General features: G+C 31.2%; 1 protein-coding gene across 4 annotated transcripts in view; it reads left to right on the top strand.

Moving 5' to 3' along the window:
* The window catches only part of SCN9A (sodium voltage-gated channel alpha subunit 9), a 98,998-nt gene extending 86,791 nt beyond the window's left edge, over positions 1–12,207 (top strand). For all 4 annotated transcript variants that reach the window (XM_031960535.1, XM_031960537.1, XM_031960534.1 and 1 more), the window contains exons 24-26: positions 3,488–3,592; positions 7,257–7,527; positions 9,530–12,207. In XM_031960535.1, coding sequence (XP_031816395.1) covers positions 3,488–3,592; positions 7,257–7,527; positions 9,530–10,719 — 1,566 coding nt within the window. In that variant the 3' untranslated portion in view covers positions 10,720–12,207. The remainder of the gene's footprint in view (positions 1–3,487; positions 3,593–7,256; positions 7,528–9,529) is intronic.
* The last annotated feature ends 6,364 nt before the right edge of the window (positions 12,208–18,571 follow it).

The raw sequence follows: 18,571 nt of genomic DNA on the forward strand, positions 1-18,571 counted from the left end.
CAAAAGACATATAATAATGTTAAAAATAAGAGAAATTATACAAAAATATTTAAGCAGCTCTTTTGTGATGGCAAGGAAATGGAAATTGAGGAAATACCCATTAATTGGGGAATGGCTGAACAAGGCATGGTATATAATGGTGATGGAATACTATTGTGATATAAGAAATATCAAGCAGGATTCTCTGAAAGAAAATAAAAACTAGAAAGACTTACATGAACAAATGTAAAGGGAAATTAGTAGAACTAAGAGAATATTGTACATAATAATAGCAATATTATGTGATAATCAACTATGAATGAATTAGGTATACTCAGCAATGAATGAATTAGGTATATTCAGCAATATAATGACTAATGGTAATTCTGAAGGATTTATGATGTAAAAATGCTATCCATCGCCAAAGCAAAAACTGATGGAATCTCAATACAGATTGAAGTATATTTTTTTATTTTAATTTTCCTGAGTTTTTTTTTTTTGAGGGGGGAGTAAAGGGAGAGTGTTTTCTTTCACAAAATAACTAACATGGAAATAGGTTTTGCATAACTACACATATGTAACCTATATTAAATTGCTTGCCTTCTTAATGATGGGAGAAGAAAGAGGGAAAGAATTTGGAATGCAACATTTAAAAAAAATGTTGAAGATTTTTTTAATATGTAATTAGAAAAATACAAAACAAATTTTAAGAATTAGTAAGACAAAAAATGAATAAAACTGGGTTTAAAGTGCAGCTAAGAAGAAATTCATAATATGTAGGAAGCATCAATAATCTCTAGAGTTATGAACTCAGGATAATGCACACACATAAAATACATATATGCACACATCCCATCTCATCTTTAGGTAAGGCAGTTATCAAATTATCATTTATCCCTTATTCATTAGATAGATAAATAGATAGATAGATATGGATATAAATAGATATAGATATAAGACAGCAAGAATCATCACCGATAAGCACCCCAGGCCATCCAAGTTTCCAAAGGTTATCCCACATGTTTGAGAGCTAAATGGCAGTGTGGAGAGTTCTGGGCTTGTCAGGAAGACCTGAGAATGCTTTTGGTTGCTGAGTTGATCTCCACAACTCCATTGTGATCTCATTAATACATCTATGTCTTCCCATTTTATTCCTAGCATCTTGTTGATTCTTAATCATTTGTCAAGCATAATTGTTTCTGAAATCATAGATCATAGAATCATGTTTAATTTTTATAATTTTAACATATACATGAGAGGAAGTTTATAGCAAGAATGTCTTTATACATTTCTGCCAAGTAAATTGTGATATTCTTAGTACTCTATTCTCGCTCTTCTGTCATTCTACCACTAGGACTGGGAACTGTTTAGCATTTTTTACATTTTTTGTTACCTCAGTCAGACAGTTTATTGCCTGGTGACCAAATTTCTGTTCGAGAACCTCTTCAAAACTAACCAGGTAGACTTATCCTTGGATTCATACTCAGATTTTTTTCCAGTTTTGGTAAAATATACTAGAACTTAGACTATTGAAACGTATTTTTCAAAATCCCTGAAGAACTTTCATAGTTATATATCCATCTTGGCAATTTCTCTTCCTTACATTGTTCTGACATGTCAGAGGATATAAATTAAATTCTTACTTGCAGATGTTAGTACTATGTGCTGAGAGTTTTCAGACTTCTCTACTGGTAGCTCAAGAAAGCCACCAAAAGTCCACAAATTAACACTAGAATTTCTGTATTTTCAAAGTGACAAATTTGGACAATAAGATTACTAGTTTGGCAATTAGGCATAATATAATAATGATGCCACTTAAACTTTACCTTGAAATTTATGGTAAAGGATTAAAAGAAAACTGGGAATGATTCCATACATCAAAGATATTAGAAGAACAGGTTTCAAAGAAGGATGTATAGGATTTCTTTTTAAAATTAGAATCAAGATCATAGGAGGTATTGTCCAAATTAAAGATATTTATGCATAGGGAATTCACCACTTAACAATTATTTGTTGATTATTTTTATTATATGCCCACTATGTACCAAGTAATGTAATGTGACATAGCTACTATAGCCATAGAGGGAAAATTAATTCACTCAATTATTTAGATCAAGGTCTGCCCAGCTCTTGGTTTACTATACCTGGTAAGCCAAGAAAGTTTTTTATATTTTTAAATAAAATTTTATTCTTAACCCTTATGCCATAAGTGGAAGCCAGATAGCCCATTATTTGCTAACCAGTATTATTTTATTTTTTGTTAAAAGATTGCAGGGTGAGATTTAATTTATTTATTAAAATAGTTCAACTTCTATATCTTACAGAAATTTAAGATCTTTGGGTTTCACCTTCTTAATCTTTAAAATGACAGGCATAGATTAGTTGACCTCTCAGGATCCTTCTATTCTTAAAGTTGTTTTCATTCCTTCTTATAAACTTAACTTGAAAATATGTCAATCTATAAAAACATGTATGTCATGTTCAGACAGAACGATGTTGCCCTGTTTTATAACATTCGTTTTCCAGTTAGAACACACACACACACACACACACACACAAACACATAAGTATATATACATGTGCATATATATGTGTACATATACATATGTACTATATGTATATTTATATACATAATTTTATAGATATTTCCATGTTACTTTTAGTTTTTACATTTATTTCCATTACTTTAACTTGTATTTTATAGTACAATATAATTATATTTATGTAATTATAATCATACATCATTATATCTATAAATGATGTATAGTTACATATAACTGAAAAATATTATTTATTTTTACTTAGATTACTCAGTTACTTATATTTACTATCTGCAGAAATATTCCATTAATATGATAAATATACAGTTCAACCCAGAGCATGAAATTACGCATAGCAAAATTTCTTTTTCCTTTTTCTTTTTTTTCTTTTTGCTAATGAAAGGATAGTGTATTACAGCCAATCCAAGGCTTTATTTGAGCTATTAATTTCAACTTTCTCTGTAAACTTTTGAAAGATTAATGAATGTGAACCAAATTACCACACTAGATATTTTTACTGTTTGTCTTCCCTCTACTCATAAGGCAAAATGAAATATTCACCACACTAACAGACAATGCAACAAGGAAAGCATTGTTAAGCCTTTTCTATATTACTCTACAACTAGACATCTAAGTGTATCATTATTACTTTCATATCATAAATATTTTACATATGTACAAATGACATTTATATCCCCATTGTAAAAAAAAAAAATTACAAAAGACCTAACGAGGCAATTTGCCCATAGTGGTAAGAAGTATATATATGTGTGTGTTCAAAATCCAGAAGAATCTAAAATATACAGATTTTAAAATCATTTTTACATGGGGATATAATATACTTAAAGAATCCTGTTTCTTAAGGGCCAAATTTTGTACAGTCATTGTTCTTGAAATATTTATTAAGGATTTGATGGACATTAGGTCAGTAAAGCAGGTTTTAAATAATTTTCATTTTATTTCTTTACCTTGGAGGCCAAGATATCTTTATGACAGAAGAGCAGAAGAAATATTATAATGCAATGAAAAAGCTGGGATCCAAGAAACCACAAAAACCAATACCCAGGCCAGGGGTAAGCAAACTGTTACCTCTCAGTTATCTGGAATTTCAGAAGATTTTTTGGAGAGCTTTGTTCAGAGCTGGAGTTCTTAATCTGAAATTTATGAAGTTGTCATTTTTTTAAAAAAATATATTCATAATATTATTTCCATATAACTAGTTTCCTTTGTAATTTTATATAATTTATGCATTCAAAAACATTGTTCAAAGATAAAATCCATAAACTTCACCAGACTGTCAGAAAAATCAATGACACACAAAAAAGCTTAAGAACAACTGCTTTTTTAGAATTATTTTTCTCTTCAATTAATATGTATGTTATTTATCATGGATTTTTTAAAATCTGAGAAAAAAAAGCCTTAATTCTCTCTCTCCCCTCTTTCCTCAAAAACAAAAAAAATCTCACCATCAACAATATACTGGGTAGCATTGATATGACCCAGTTTTATATGAGGTGATGATATAATAATGGTTTATATTCTAGTTCTTATTGAAGCTAAATTATTGCTCATCATTTGGGATAGTGGTCTATAAAGGGGTCTATCTATATATCCTATTTGTTTTGGGATCAGAAATCAGTGACCATTTTAAAGCTACTTTTGAATAACAATTATTAATGAAATAAACAAATAATGAAGTCTGTAGCACTGTGCATTGTGACATATGTAAATTCTAAAGTTTTCTATAAATATGCAAACTTTTGTTTTTAATCTCAACAATATACTCTTCTGTAACAGAATTTACTGTAATTTTGTATTCTAATATTTCAGGAAAAAAATAGCCAGGTAAACATAAGGATAAAGGTAACTAAAGAGTAACCCCTAACTCCCTCTCAGAAGTAGAATCAAATATTAATTTCTTCTTATTTGTGGAAGCAGGACAGCTCTAAAAGAGATTATTGACCCTAAAAAGGATAAATTATCATCTATCTTTATGGCGCATTTAACTTTCTGAGCATATTTGAAATTGTTTGATTCTTATCTTCATAATAAAACAGTTAAATTGTTAATACCTTTTCTGAGTCCAGTAGTGATACATCAGTTAAAGAATCCTAGCAATAAAAAATATGAAAGAAAGAGTTAATGAGATGCATTTTATAATTAAATGTGGATGCGAAGTGTATACATGCACATAATATATATATATAAACAGCATATACATACAGGTGTGAATTCTAAACCCAGAAAAGGTAGGAAAAGTGCATTTTGTCTTATGACTGTGCATGTAAAATCTATGTCAAATTGCTTGTCTTCTCAATGATGGGAGGAGGGGGGAAAGGTACAGAGGAAGGGAAAGAGAAATTTTGGGATTCAAAATTTGAAAAAAAAATGTAAATGTTTTTACATGTAATTGAGGGAAAATAAAATATTAATTAAAAAGAAAAGATTATATAATGAAGAAGGGGAAATCATAATATAATAGTGTTATTTATAAGAGGCTGAAATGGGAAATTATTAACCCCATCAAGCCATACCCTCCAGAAGCTTGAGATCTTAAAGTCAACATCAATATATCTGAATACAGTAAACACATGTCAATTCAGGTCAGATTGTAGGCATTCTGCCATTCTATTTTTTCCACATAGTTTTCATGAAAATTGATGATACCATCATCAATTGTTAAGTATAGAGAACAATTCCATTTCTCTGATCATATTGATACAGGGTTTAGTGAATTAAAGTACAAATATTTTAAAAAGAGAAATGGTTAGTTTAACATATGGCTATGCTGCTTCTGGTAAGAAAATCTGTGAAAAGAAATTGAAATTTGTAAAAATGAGTCAATTAGCAGGATATTCTTTATATTTTGAAACATTAGTCAAAAATCAGTTTCCTTTTTTAAAAAGGTCATTTTAAAAACACCATAATTTCTTCAATCCTATCTTCTTTTTAATATATAATATATCCCAAAAATCTTAGTACTATTTTAAACTTTTTTAAAGCTCAAAATATAATTTCTACAAACTTACACAATTGAAAGGTAAATTATTTTCATTTCCAACATGAATATGTCCTGTTAAAACATAGCATGTGCCATATGTCCCTCCAGCAATTTTTCAAAACTTTATAAATTTTGGTCAGCTGTTACTGCTCAGAGACTGAAAGCATCACATTTGTTTGTAATTCTATCCTTAAAATCAATCAAAAAGTGAAGTTTTGATGCATACATGACAGTTCTGGCAGAATTCCATAAAAAGAGATCTATTGGAGATAGATTAGGTAACCAAAGTGATAAAGCAATATAATCTCTTCTACTGATACCTGATTGAGAAAGTATTTTGAAACTGTCACACACAGGGGAGTCCAATTTTGTTAAAATGAAAATGGAATTTTTTTAACTTACAATATACAATACTAAATAAATGTGAATGAAATTTAAATAAAAATTTCAAGATGTGTTTTGTGAGTATCTATTTAATACTCCTGAATTAATTGAAACTTAAAACTGCATTACAACTATCAGAACATCTTGAATTTTTTTTGATGTTTTAGATTTTTTATCTATATCCATATGTAGAGACATAAATAAAGATATTTATTGGTGCTATTTATTTTTACAAGACCATAATTTCTCCCACTAATCTGCTTCTCTTCTCCATCCCAAGAGAATATCTTTAGCAAATATCTTTATTGATTAAAAAAGTGAAATAATTTGAAAAAAAATGTTAGGAAAAAATTGACATAACTAATCAATACAGAAAAATACTTTTTGTTCTTTTTCATTTTCTCAATATTTACCTTTGATATTTTTATTGCTGATTTTCTGTTTATAGTGTTCTTGACTCTATTACTTTGATTTTACATCAATTCATGTATATCTTCCCATGCAGGTCTATATTATTAATATTAATTCTTTTTATAGCATAGTAATATTCCAATCATTCATATTTCACAATTTGTTTAGTCATTCTTCAATTCACAGATATCTACTTTGTTTTCAATCTTTTGCTATCATAAAATGTATTGATGATGTAGATTTTGTTTTTGTTTTAGGTTTTGTAAGGGTAGAAGTATAGTAATGGATTCTCTAGATCAAAGGATATGGACAATGTAGTCACATTATTTGCTTTCCAGAATTGTTGTATTGATACACATCTCTACCAGCTATATATTACTGGGTCTCTCTTCCCACAACTTTTCTGTCATTTAATATTTCCATCTTTTGTTATGTGTGCCAATTTGTAGGATGTCATTTGAAACCTCAGGATTGTTTTGATTTGTATTTCACTTATTCTTAACTATATGGATCCTTCTTTAATATTGTTGTTAGTGTGAAATTCTTTTGTGAATTGTTTGCTTATATTCTTTGATCAATTATCTATCTATTGAGAAATGACAGTTTCTTTTAAGAGGCACTAAATATAGTTAAGTATTTATAGGTCATTAAATGTCAGAAAATGTAATGAAAAAGAGGGACTTCGTATATTAGAAGAATTATTATTTAGAGGTTAATGAATATCTAGAACATAAATATATATGTATGTATACACATATATCTGTAATTTATAAATCTTTGACCTGTACTCTCTATAAAAAACATTTTATTGAATAAAGTTAGTATAATTGTTTATGGACCAAATCATTGAAATTTGGATCACCCAAAATGCTTTTGTATGCTAATAGCTTTTAAATCTTATTTATAAGATTGTTATACAATTTATATTCTTCATTTTACAGAACAAATTCCAAGGATGTATATTTGATTTGGTGACAAAGCAAGCTTTTGATATTACAATCATGGTACTTATTTGTCTTAACATGGTGACCATGATGGTAGAAAAAGATGAACAAAGTCAAACCATGACTTATGTTTTATATTGGATAAATATGGTTTTTATTATCTTATTCACTGGAGAATGTGTACTGAAGCTGATTTCCCTTCGCCATTATTATTTCACTATTGGATGGAACATTTTTGATTTTGTGGTGGTCATTCTGTCTATCGTAGGTAAGTATCTTTATTTACTATATCTTTACAGTTATTTATTTAAATAGATCAAAAAGGAATAAGAGGTGAAAGGATCCCCATTTGGGGATCTTTCTTTTGAAAAATACTTTCAGCTAATGTGAAGGATGAAGAACCATTTTAATATGTTTCAAATATTACAATTTTTTATTCCTGTAGCCTTGGGTACCTGCTCACAAATGTTTGCAATCCAAAGGTAAAGATCATAATTAGTATGGTTAAATTTCCATGCATCATAACTCAGGCACTAACCAATGTGTTTCTTTTATGAATTTACCATAAGACATGAAAAGAAAGGACAATTAGGTGCAAAAATGAGTGACTGAATTTTTAAAATATTTTAAGTACTTAATTTGTGTCAGTCACAGTGTGACAAATATTAGTAATTTTTAAAAAGCAAAGTATCTCTGCCCTCAAGGATCTAACATTCTGATGGAAGATACATTTTGGGAAATTAGAATTAGAAAAGATAATGCGGGCTGGGGAAGGGAGATACTAGGATGTGATATGGAGGATGATAAGACTATGATGAGTATGGTTCCAGAGATAATTTTAACTCACTAATCACCAAGAGGACTTTCAGGGAAAGAGTCCCAAGAACAAACAGAGTGGATAGAATTCTATACCTAAGTCAGGGAAATCTGAGTTCAAATATAGCCTCAAATCCCTAGTAGCTGTATGACCCTGGACAAATCTTTTAACCACTGTATGCCTTAGATTTCTCAGCTTACCTTCTTTGCTACTTACAGACATACCCATGTCTCCTCCATCCTCAAAAAATCCTCACTTCATCCATCTATGCCCAAAAGATGTGATCCTGTATCTCTGTTTTTTTGGCTGAAATACTCTTTACAGTCTGACTGAAGACCTTATTCAACCAAGCCTAATCTCCAAAAATTAGTAGTAATCCCTTAATTGCCAAATCTAAATTTGGGTCCAATATATTTTATAGGGTCTGTAAACTTGGATGAGAAAAATGCTAGATTTTTTCACACTAATCTTTGGATTCATATGTTCTTCTATTTCTTTTTTTTAAGTATGCATTTTTATACATGATTTTGAGAAGGAACCCACAAGCTTGGCCAGTCTGCCACATAGGTCCATGACAAATACAAAAAAAGATTAAAAATTCCTGAACTAGATGATGGTTTTCAACCCAGCGAATAAATCCTCTGTAGAAGACGTATAGAAAAATTAGGTCAGAGAGGAACAGAATGAGAAGGTATATAGGGCTATGCTTATGACCTGCCCTGATAGAAAAATTACCCCAATGGACTGAAATTATAGATTTATCCAGAAGACAGAATTTGGACAAATGGTTAAAGCCAAATATGTTGCTCTTGATATGCAGGGTGTCCCAAGAGCTTTAGTGAAATTTTAAGCCTTAGTGTCATAAAACCATACCTAGAAAAAAAACACTAATAAGACTTTTGGTACACTCTGTATAAAACTATTTAACAATGAGAACTATCTGAAACTTGTAGGAACTTGTTTGTAATTTAGTTCAATAAAAATTTAAAATTATTATGAACAAAATAACACCATTGTGTGGTGATCAAAAAAAGTTTGGGTAATTAACTTTCAGATATATGGTAGAGTGGATTCTTGCATTTTGACATGGATCATTGTAAATAATTTCCGATATCTTTTCAACTCTGAAATTCTAGGTTGTTATATCCATGGTATTATTATTATGTTTCCAGAATCTATGGTTCCTTTTTTTTTTTTAAAGTAAACAACACTGTAAGATTCTGGCCATAATATTGTTAGTGAAGGAAAACAATGAAAGGCCATTAAAATGTCCAGAGTTGTCATTTGTATTGATTGGGAGGCAGGGGAGAAATTACACTTAGAATTCTAGTGGTAAGGGAAAATTTGGTATTCTTAGCCTAGAGAACAAAAAAGAAAAAAGAAAAAAATATTTATCCTCATAAGAATAGTGTGTGTAACTATATTTAAATATTTGTTTTACGTTCTTTAACAGGTATGTTTCTAGCTGATATGATAGAAAAATATTTCGTATCTCCTACCCTGTTTCGTGTAATCCGGCTTGCCAGAATTGGCCGAATCCTTCGTCTCATTAAAGGGGCAAAAGGGATCCGCACACTGCTCTTTGCTTTGATGATGTCCCTTCCTGCTCTATTTAACATTGGGCTCCTGCTTTTTCTAGTCATGTTTATCTATGCCATCTTTGGAATGTCCAATTTTGCCTATGTTAAAAAGGAAGCTGGAATTAATGACATGTTCAACTTTGAAACCTTTGGCAACAGCATGATCTGCCTCTTCCAAATTACCACATCTGCTGGTTGGGATGGTTTGCTTGCACCCATTCTTAACAGCGGACCACCAGACTGTGACCCTGAAAAAGTTCATCCTGGAAGCTCAGTCAAAGGCGATTGTGGCAATTCCTCTGTTGGGATTTTCTATTTTGTCAGCTACATCATCATCTCATTCCTGGTGGTTGTGAACATGTACATTGCTGTAATCCTGGAAAATTTCAGTGTTGCAACTGAAGAAAGTGCAGAGCCATTAAGTGAGGACGACTTTGAGATGTTCTATGAAGTTTGGGAAAAGTTTGATCCTGATGCTACCCAGTTCATAGAATACAGTAAACTCTCTGATTTTGCAGCTTCATTAGATCCTCCTCTTCATATAGCAAAACCAAACAAAGTTCAGCTCATAGCCATGGATCTACCCATGGTAAATGGGGACCGAATTCACTGCCTTGACATCTTATTTGCATTTACAAAACGTGTGTTGGGTGAAAGTGAAGAGATGGACACCCTTCGTTTACAAATGGAAGAGCGTTTTGTGGCTGCAAATCCTTCTAAAGTTTCTTATGAACCCATTACCACTACACTAAAACGAAAACAAGAGGAAGTATCAGCTACAATCATTCAGCGCGCATTTAGACGTTACCGCTTAAGACAAAATGTCAAAAATATATCAGGCATATATAACAAAGGTGATGAAAGAGTTGATCTGGTTATGAAAGAAGATATTGTTTTTGGTAAGGGTAATGAAAACTCAACTCCAGAGAAAATGGATGATGTGACTCCTTCCACTACTTCTCCACCTTCTTATGACAGTGTAACAAAGAGAGACAAAGAGAAATATGAAAAAGACAAAACAGAAAAGGAAGATAAAGATAAAGATGGCAGGGAAGATGAGTGATAGAGAATTTAGTTTTTCCACCAATAGCATATAGCCTGGGAAATGGCATATTATGTCAACAGGATTTTTTTAGAAGTATGCCAAACTGATTTTTTTTTTTTTTTACCACTATAAGCTCAAAGTTAGTTTTCTAACTGTGTAGTGGCCCTTCATTGACTAACAATGATTCTGGGGGGAAAGGGGCAGCAAATTTGACAATAGTTTTATTCTTTGCACTGTTAGTTGGTCCTTCAGCAAAACAAAAGGTTCTCAGATAAAAGAAACTATGGTTTAAGAGAGGCAGAATCTAAATTTTCTGCTTTTGGTTGAATATATGGGTATTCAGAACAGTCACAATTCTGTAATCTATTTATATTTTTGGTTTATTATTCATCACACCCACAAACATACACATATTAATAATATAGATAATTGTTCCGGTATACATTCTCATTTAGAAAAATAACAAATAAAAAAAGTGTTTTCCTCTGTTTCTCTACATCATAATAAAAATAGCTATGATGGCTGAGATTTCTACTTATACAAAAGGAAACCTACTGCTAAGAGTCTTGCAGTTAACTGTGCATAAAAAGGATTTTTCTATTTTAAGGTGCTTGATTTCATTTCATGTGGCATCAGAACTAGTTGTTTTCAATCATGTAAAATCTTGGAGATGTCCCTAAGTATGTAGGTGACTTACTTTTATTAATATATTACTTGTTTAGCCTAAGCAACAAAGAAGTCACCACCAAAGGTTTGAGTTGATGAATTTTTTTTAATTTTCCTGTAGTTATGCACTTTTTCACATGTTGTGAAAAGCCAAGGAAGGTCTGCATTACATCAAAATGTATGTAATTTATAGAGCAAAAAAGCAATTCTTGAGTATTTTCTTGATTAGTGGAGTCAAATATTGCATCTAAATGCCCTGGGGAACTAAGAGTGGTCCAACTATAAATTGCTTTGTGATATTATTCATATCTTCTCCTGCAGTATTTTTGGTCAACCCTTCAGCTCCCACCCTCATTGAGATGTGCTTGCTGACTTGTAAATAGCAATTTGATATCATGGTGCATGTTTAGCAAACTGATAAATGACTTGGGCACAGTATTTATTGCATTAAATATGTACTGCCTCATACTTAATTGGCAAAATTTTCATTGGTGACCTGTTGAGCTTCTCATAGCAAACAGAAAAGTAAAATAAAAAGATCATTTGGTTGGTAGTTTGAAGATTTTGGTTCCCTAATCCTAGCTCTACCACTACCTATGTGACCATGACTACCTAATCTGAGCCACATTATTCCTGTTAAATTGAGAGGTAGGCTGGCTGATTTTGAAGCTAAGCTACTACTCAAAAATGCTTTATTTAACTATAGTCTATATTGGGTCCCAGTGTACTACTAGTAGCTTGAAGGATATAAGAAATGCATGTTTGTCTTGCCTATATTATTGCCATTTTTCTTTTTCTACTTTTCAAAGATTTGGCAAGCCTTGTCATTAGTGACTTGTACCCCCTCCAAAAAAAAAGTTCAAATCACTATATTTTAATAACTTTGAGCCACAGACAGAGAATGCTTTTTTATAATTAGAGCCACTGATCTAAAGGAAAATAATTGAGGGCCCTAGGAGTTTTTTTAAAATTATATAGCTTTGTTTCTTGGTTTTGTTACTTGTTCTTTAACAAAAGACATGCTATCTCTTTAAATTAATAGCAAAGACAATAAGAATTTAGTCAATAACCTGTGATAAATATGCATATACACATATGCACGGAGGACCACAAAACTATCTTCATAGATAGATGAAGACAGAGAGATAGACACATAGAAAAGAGACAGATACATAGAAAGGAAAAATATATACATAGAAGAGAGGCAGATAACAGAGAAACATGGACTTTCACAAAATAATAGTCACAAACCCTTTGTGTGGTCCTTTTAGATTATTACCAATTGAGGCTTTTACAGCTGTGTTATATTTTAGCAACTCTTGGGCCTGATGAAATTAAGCCAAGGGACCGTGGTTCCCACTTTTATTTAAACAATTATTTCAGCAACATTAAAAAAAATAGATACCATGCAGTGTTTTCCTAAACTTCACAGGGCATTGCATACCTGCTTAGCCTGTTAAAATAGATCAAGATAATTTTATAAAATAACTTATATATGATCATTTTCAGCATTTTGTACATTGAAACATCACCTTTTATTTATGCTAAAATTTCCTTCTCATTATTTTAAATTCATGTAATTATTTGATAAAATTTAATACAAAATAAAAAGTATATAGTTCTTGCATTGTCAATGTTCTTACATTGCTCCATTTTAATGTGAATAGCTTTGAGACTGGAACTTTAATTCACAGATTTCTTGGAAGTCACATTGGAAAGGAAAAAATTTCACAGTTTCTTTCCTTCACAAATAGAAAAATGGGTAGATTATGCAAATTTTTGCTTCAGGAAAACAAACTAATATGAAGCGTTATGTCATAGAGGATAAAGAGTTGACCAGAAAAACAGAGTTCAGCTCTTGTCTCTTAACACTTACTGGCTTTGTGACCTGGGGGAGTCACAGCTCAGTGACCCCTGGCAATTCTCAAAGACTATAAATTGGAGAGTAAGTGCCAATCTTCATTGGGAGAGGAAATAATTCACTGGGAGCTTCCTCTGTCAATGAAATCACAGGTCCATTAAAACTTTATTACATACATAGAAATTATATGTATATATTTTATATATATATATGCATGCATACATACATGCAAACATAAACATACATATATACACATACAAATGAAGTATGTATATGTTTATGTATAAGTTGTATGTATATATATGCGTATATATAATAGTGGTCTTCTATTGATAATTGATAGTAACGGTTGAAGCTTTGGTGATTGTAGCGCAAATAAAAAGTCAATTTAGACTAATTTTTTAATTTAGACTATCCCCATTTTAAATTTTAACTGCCTACAGAAGACACTGCCACACATAAAGCTAACCTATAATATCCTTAGACTAAGTTGAAGAATCATGGTTACCTTTCCATTACATTCTCTTATCTGTTTTCATTTTTTATTAAAATTAACATGACACAGTAAAAAAAAAAAAAACTACCATATATAACAAAGAAACTTTAAATGGAAAACAAACTGATTTGCAGGATGAGGCTATTTATCTCTGGAGCATTTGGTTGAATATGTGCTAAAGATGAAAACAAGTGAAGTTATTTGTTCTTCGTGACTAACATGAATTTGGGCAAGCAAATTGATGTTCTTTGTTCTCTCCCTAATAGAGGTATAATCCCACCCTCATTCCTCAAAACTGAAAATTGAGTATATTTTCATTGCTTTTATTAAAGTGAGTAAAAGTTAAAGGATCTAGTGAAATGACATTTCAAAAGTATATCAAATGAAGCCAAGAATAAGGTATCCAGCTAGAATAGAAGGTCAAATAATATGTTGAGACTTAGAGAACAAAAAAAAAAAAAAATCAGAAGTATCAACATAGTCCTTTCGTGTAGGCTTTGTTGTTTACTTCCATTATTATTATATTGTGATATTCTTGGGGCAAACGCTGATGAGAAATAGTTTCATGAAGGTAATAGAATGGCCATGAACATAAAACATAACTTATCTGTGCATTTATTTAGAATTATGAAATGTTCAAGTCCCTAGCTCTTTAAAAAAGAAAAAAAGAGTTTGTCATCAGTAGCATAATAGGCCAATTGTATTTGGACTAACACATTGTAATAGAAAATGAGAATAAAACCATAAGAAAAATTAAGTCACTTGTGTATAAATGTGTCTTCTTTTCTAGCAATAATAATAATAATAATTTTATCATTCCTCTTTCTGCCAAAAAGTTTGATAGTAGTCATCAAGGCAGCTAATCTCATATCATTTAACTGGATTAAAATGTAATTATAAATTTTTAAAAATAAAAATGTAATACAATATAAAGAATGCTAACTTGTGGTTTTCTAAGTCATGTAGCTAGCAGAGCTACATTTCTATTTGAATTTGAAACTACTTTCATGAAAAGAAAAAAATTAGTGGAAATTAATCATTTTGAATTTTTAAAAATACATCTATACTTTTTCAATTACCTTAAGATGAAGAATGAGAAAAAATGTTGTTTTATGATTCATCATGGGGAACTTTAAAATGTTGGCTAGAATATGAGCAATAAAATACACATTAATGTCACATCAGTGGACTTAGCAATAGATTTCTTTCTGTTTGCTGTTGAAGGAAATTAATTGATGGAGAGAGCATGGAAAAAATATTTTGTAATAAAGCCATGGGAAAAATATAAATTTAATATTAGTCTCAAAACTGAAACATTAAAAAGAATCAGTAGATGTTTATAACTTGTGACATGATCATCATTATGAGTAATACGGCCTACCAACATTAATAATCTGTAATTTTATGAGGTAAATTTAGAAAATTTTGTACATTCTGTATACCCAAATATAATTTGACTGTTGATACTTTACTCTTTTATTTAGATTTAGAAATCATAAAATCTTAGACTTGACCTCAGAGGTCATCCTCTCTTACTCATCCCTGAGCAGCAAGGTCTTTTAACATTGCTTATTCATTGAGCTTTTGCTTGGAGACCTTAAATAATGGGAAACTCAGTATGTCCCAAAGCAACCTATTCCACTTTGGGATATCTCAGATTATTGCATTTTTTCTTATCTTGAATCAGCATTTATTTGTTACTTTCATTGCATCTGTTTCTTCCCTTTGGCCTCAAAGCAAAACAATGATAATTTCTTTTCTACCTTCAAGTCTTTCAAATACTAAAAATTATAGCATTTTCTAAATAGTCTCTTCTCATGGCAGTCGCTCTCAATCCCTTGAGTTTACCAGATGTGATATAATCGGAATACCATGAGACAGAATTATAAATTCCTTTATTTTCAACACTAATCTTCTGTTAATCCAGTATTGTGTTAGCTTGTTTTATCTGCCATATTATATTACTGACTCAACAATCTGAATTGTATTTTGTCTTCTCCTTCTATATATGTAATCTATTGCCAAAACTTGTCAATTGTACCTCCATAACATTCATTACATTCTCTTGACTCTCAGAATTACTATCTGCAGTTAAGCTTCTTCTGACTTCTCACCCAAACTTTTTCAATAGCCTTCTAATTAGTCTTTGCCTCAAGTCTCTCCCCTCTCTAACCCATCCTTTATACAGCTCCTGAAGTGATATTTCCAAAACTTAGGCCTAATCATGGAGCTCTACTATTCAATAAACTCTAGAGGCTCTCTACTATTTCAAAGTTAATTATTATGTTGTATTTATTTCAAAAATATTTATTCTCTATTCATGTTTGTTCATGTGATCATCCTGTATACAAATATTTAGACCAGTCAAAGGTGAGAACAAAGACTGGTGATGGGTGATAAGCCAGAGAGCTCTGTACTTGGATATGTTGAGAGAAATTGAGAAAGTTCTCCGAATGTTATCTGGGTCCCTTTTGGGGAACTTTTGGGAGAATATGAAAAATGAGCAGATATGGATGAAAAATGAGATTGCAGATAAATTTGAGTCTTACTTATATACATGCCATATCCTCCCATGGCAAGGTAGTTCCATGAGAGCACAGTGTCTTGTGTATAATAAATGGGTGTTGATTAATTCATTGATAAGCAATGCTTAGCAGCTAAGAATAGGCAAGCTCTATCATTGTTCTATAACCTGTGGGTTTAGTTCCTTGAAACACTTGGGGCACAAGGGATTTGGCTATGCTTACATAGCCCAGATGTATGAAAGGAAAGACTTAAACACTAAGGTCATCTTGATCCTTTATCCACTAAACCCTGCTCCACTATAATCATCGTCATCCTCATTGATGTTATTTCCAGTATTGATTATCATTTATGGAATTTAACTGAAAACTCTCCTTCAATACAAATGCTCTATAAGAAATTCCTATAGGAATCAGGAAAAGCCTATTGGGCATTTTTTTTGGGGGGAGGGGCACAAATTTACTATTTCTTCAAGGTACGAAAAATCAGCACATGTGTGGATCATTCCTTTGGCCCAAATGAATTTGGGGTTTTCATTTAATTTTCAAGTAAGTTCCCAAAATGGTAGAAAATAGTTATACTGATAATTAGGGTAATAATTACTTTTCTAACCCAAATAATCATAGGCCAAGAAGGTTTTTCTTAAATTTTCTCAATTTTCTCAAACCTCTTATTCTTGAGAGGTATAATAAATGTTAGTCTTCTAAAGCAAATATTCATTACTCACATGATCACATAATCTCAGAGCAGGTTCCAGTGGCCAACTCATCCTAAAAATAAAAGAATCCCTAATGCTCCACACCTGTGAAATATATCATCCAGCCTTTGCTTGAAAATTTCCAATGTTGGAGAACCTGTCTCCTCCCAAATTAGCCCATTCCTGTTTTAGATATTTCTAATATGGGGAAGTTATTTTCTGTCGCCAAATATAAATTTGCTACTTTGACATTAAATTTCACTCCTTTTTCCTATTTCACTCCTTATTCCTCTTGAATTTTAAAGTTTTTCAAATACTTGGAAATAGCCGCTACGATCCCAAGTCTTTTCTATAGAATAAATATCCCCAAGTCTTTTTGTCATTCCTTATATCACATGAGCCCATGTCCCTTCACCATTCTGATTGTCCTCCCCTGCATTTTTTTTAATATCCTTCCTAAAACATGGTGTCCAGACTCCAGGGGAAGCATGCTGGGCTTGGAGTCAGAGGACCTGCATTTGAATCCCAGCTCTTTCATTTACTAGCTTTTTAATCTTTCTAATTAAGTGACATCATTTTTTCTCTTTTGAAAAGTAAAAAGTTTTCAGCATATAATGTTTTATGATGCCAAAACAACTAGATCTATGAAACTCCATGAACACTATTCTAACAATGGTCTGACTAGGGTAAAATACAGAAAGATTGTCATTCCCTAATTCTTAAAAGTTCTACTCCTTTGCATATGTCTCTCTCTTTTTTAATTAATTAATTTTTCAAATTTATGGCATTAAGCATTAAATAAGGTATTAAACAGCATAATAAAAGATAATTATATATGAAACTGCAAATTTATTATATATAACTCATAATTCCTCTACATATATAATGTTTGCCTCAGATATGTGCAAATTGCAGGGAAATTGTCAAACTTCACTTCTACAGGGTTTTTTTTCCCCCTTGGATGCTCCCTATATAATATTAATAGTCATGATAATAATAATAGCTAATATTTACATTCTACTTTAAGTTTTGCAAAGACCTTTACAAATGTCATATCATTGTGTCCTCACAACAATCCTGGGAAATAGATGCTGGTATTATCCTCACTTTACAGTTGGGGAAACTGATGCAAATAGATTTAAAGGACTCATCCAGGTCATACAACTACCAAGTGTCTGAAGCAGAATTTGAACTCAGATGTTCCTGACTTCAGACCTAGCACTCTATTCACTGCAGCATCTAGCTGCATCAATGAAATCACAATGCCCTATCTTTATCACTCAAATTTCATCCCATTAGGTTTGGACTAACGTTTTTACTATAAACCTTTTTTTTTTAAAAAAGTTTTATTATTTGTTATCTACACTCACTTTGATCCTTCAGTTTTTCTTGGTGACTGCAAATAGGCTAAAGATGCCACCTATACCTTTATTTTATCAAGTTATCAATAAAAATGTAAAGCAAAACAGGACTAAACATAGAACTCCAGACTTTGCTCTTGGAGACATCCTTTCAAGTTAAAATTGAATCATTATTAGTTTGTAGTATTATTGTGAGGTACAATAGATGTTACTTCTGCTAACAATTAACTCTCAACTACATTTGTATTATCTATAACATGATTTAC

The sequence above is a fragment of the Sarcophilus harrisii genome, chromosome 3, assembly GCF_902635505.1.
Source record: "Sarcophilus harrisii chromosome 3, mSarHar1.11, whole genome shotgun sequence".
NCBI classification, from domain to species: Eukaryota; Metazoa; Chordata; class Mammalia; order Dasyuromorphia; family Dasyuridae; genus Sarcophilus; species Sarcophilus harrisii.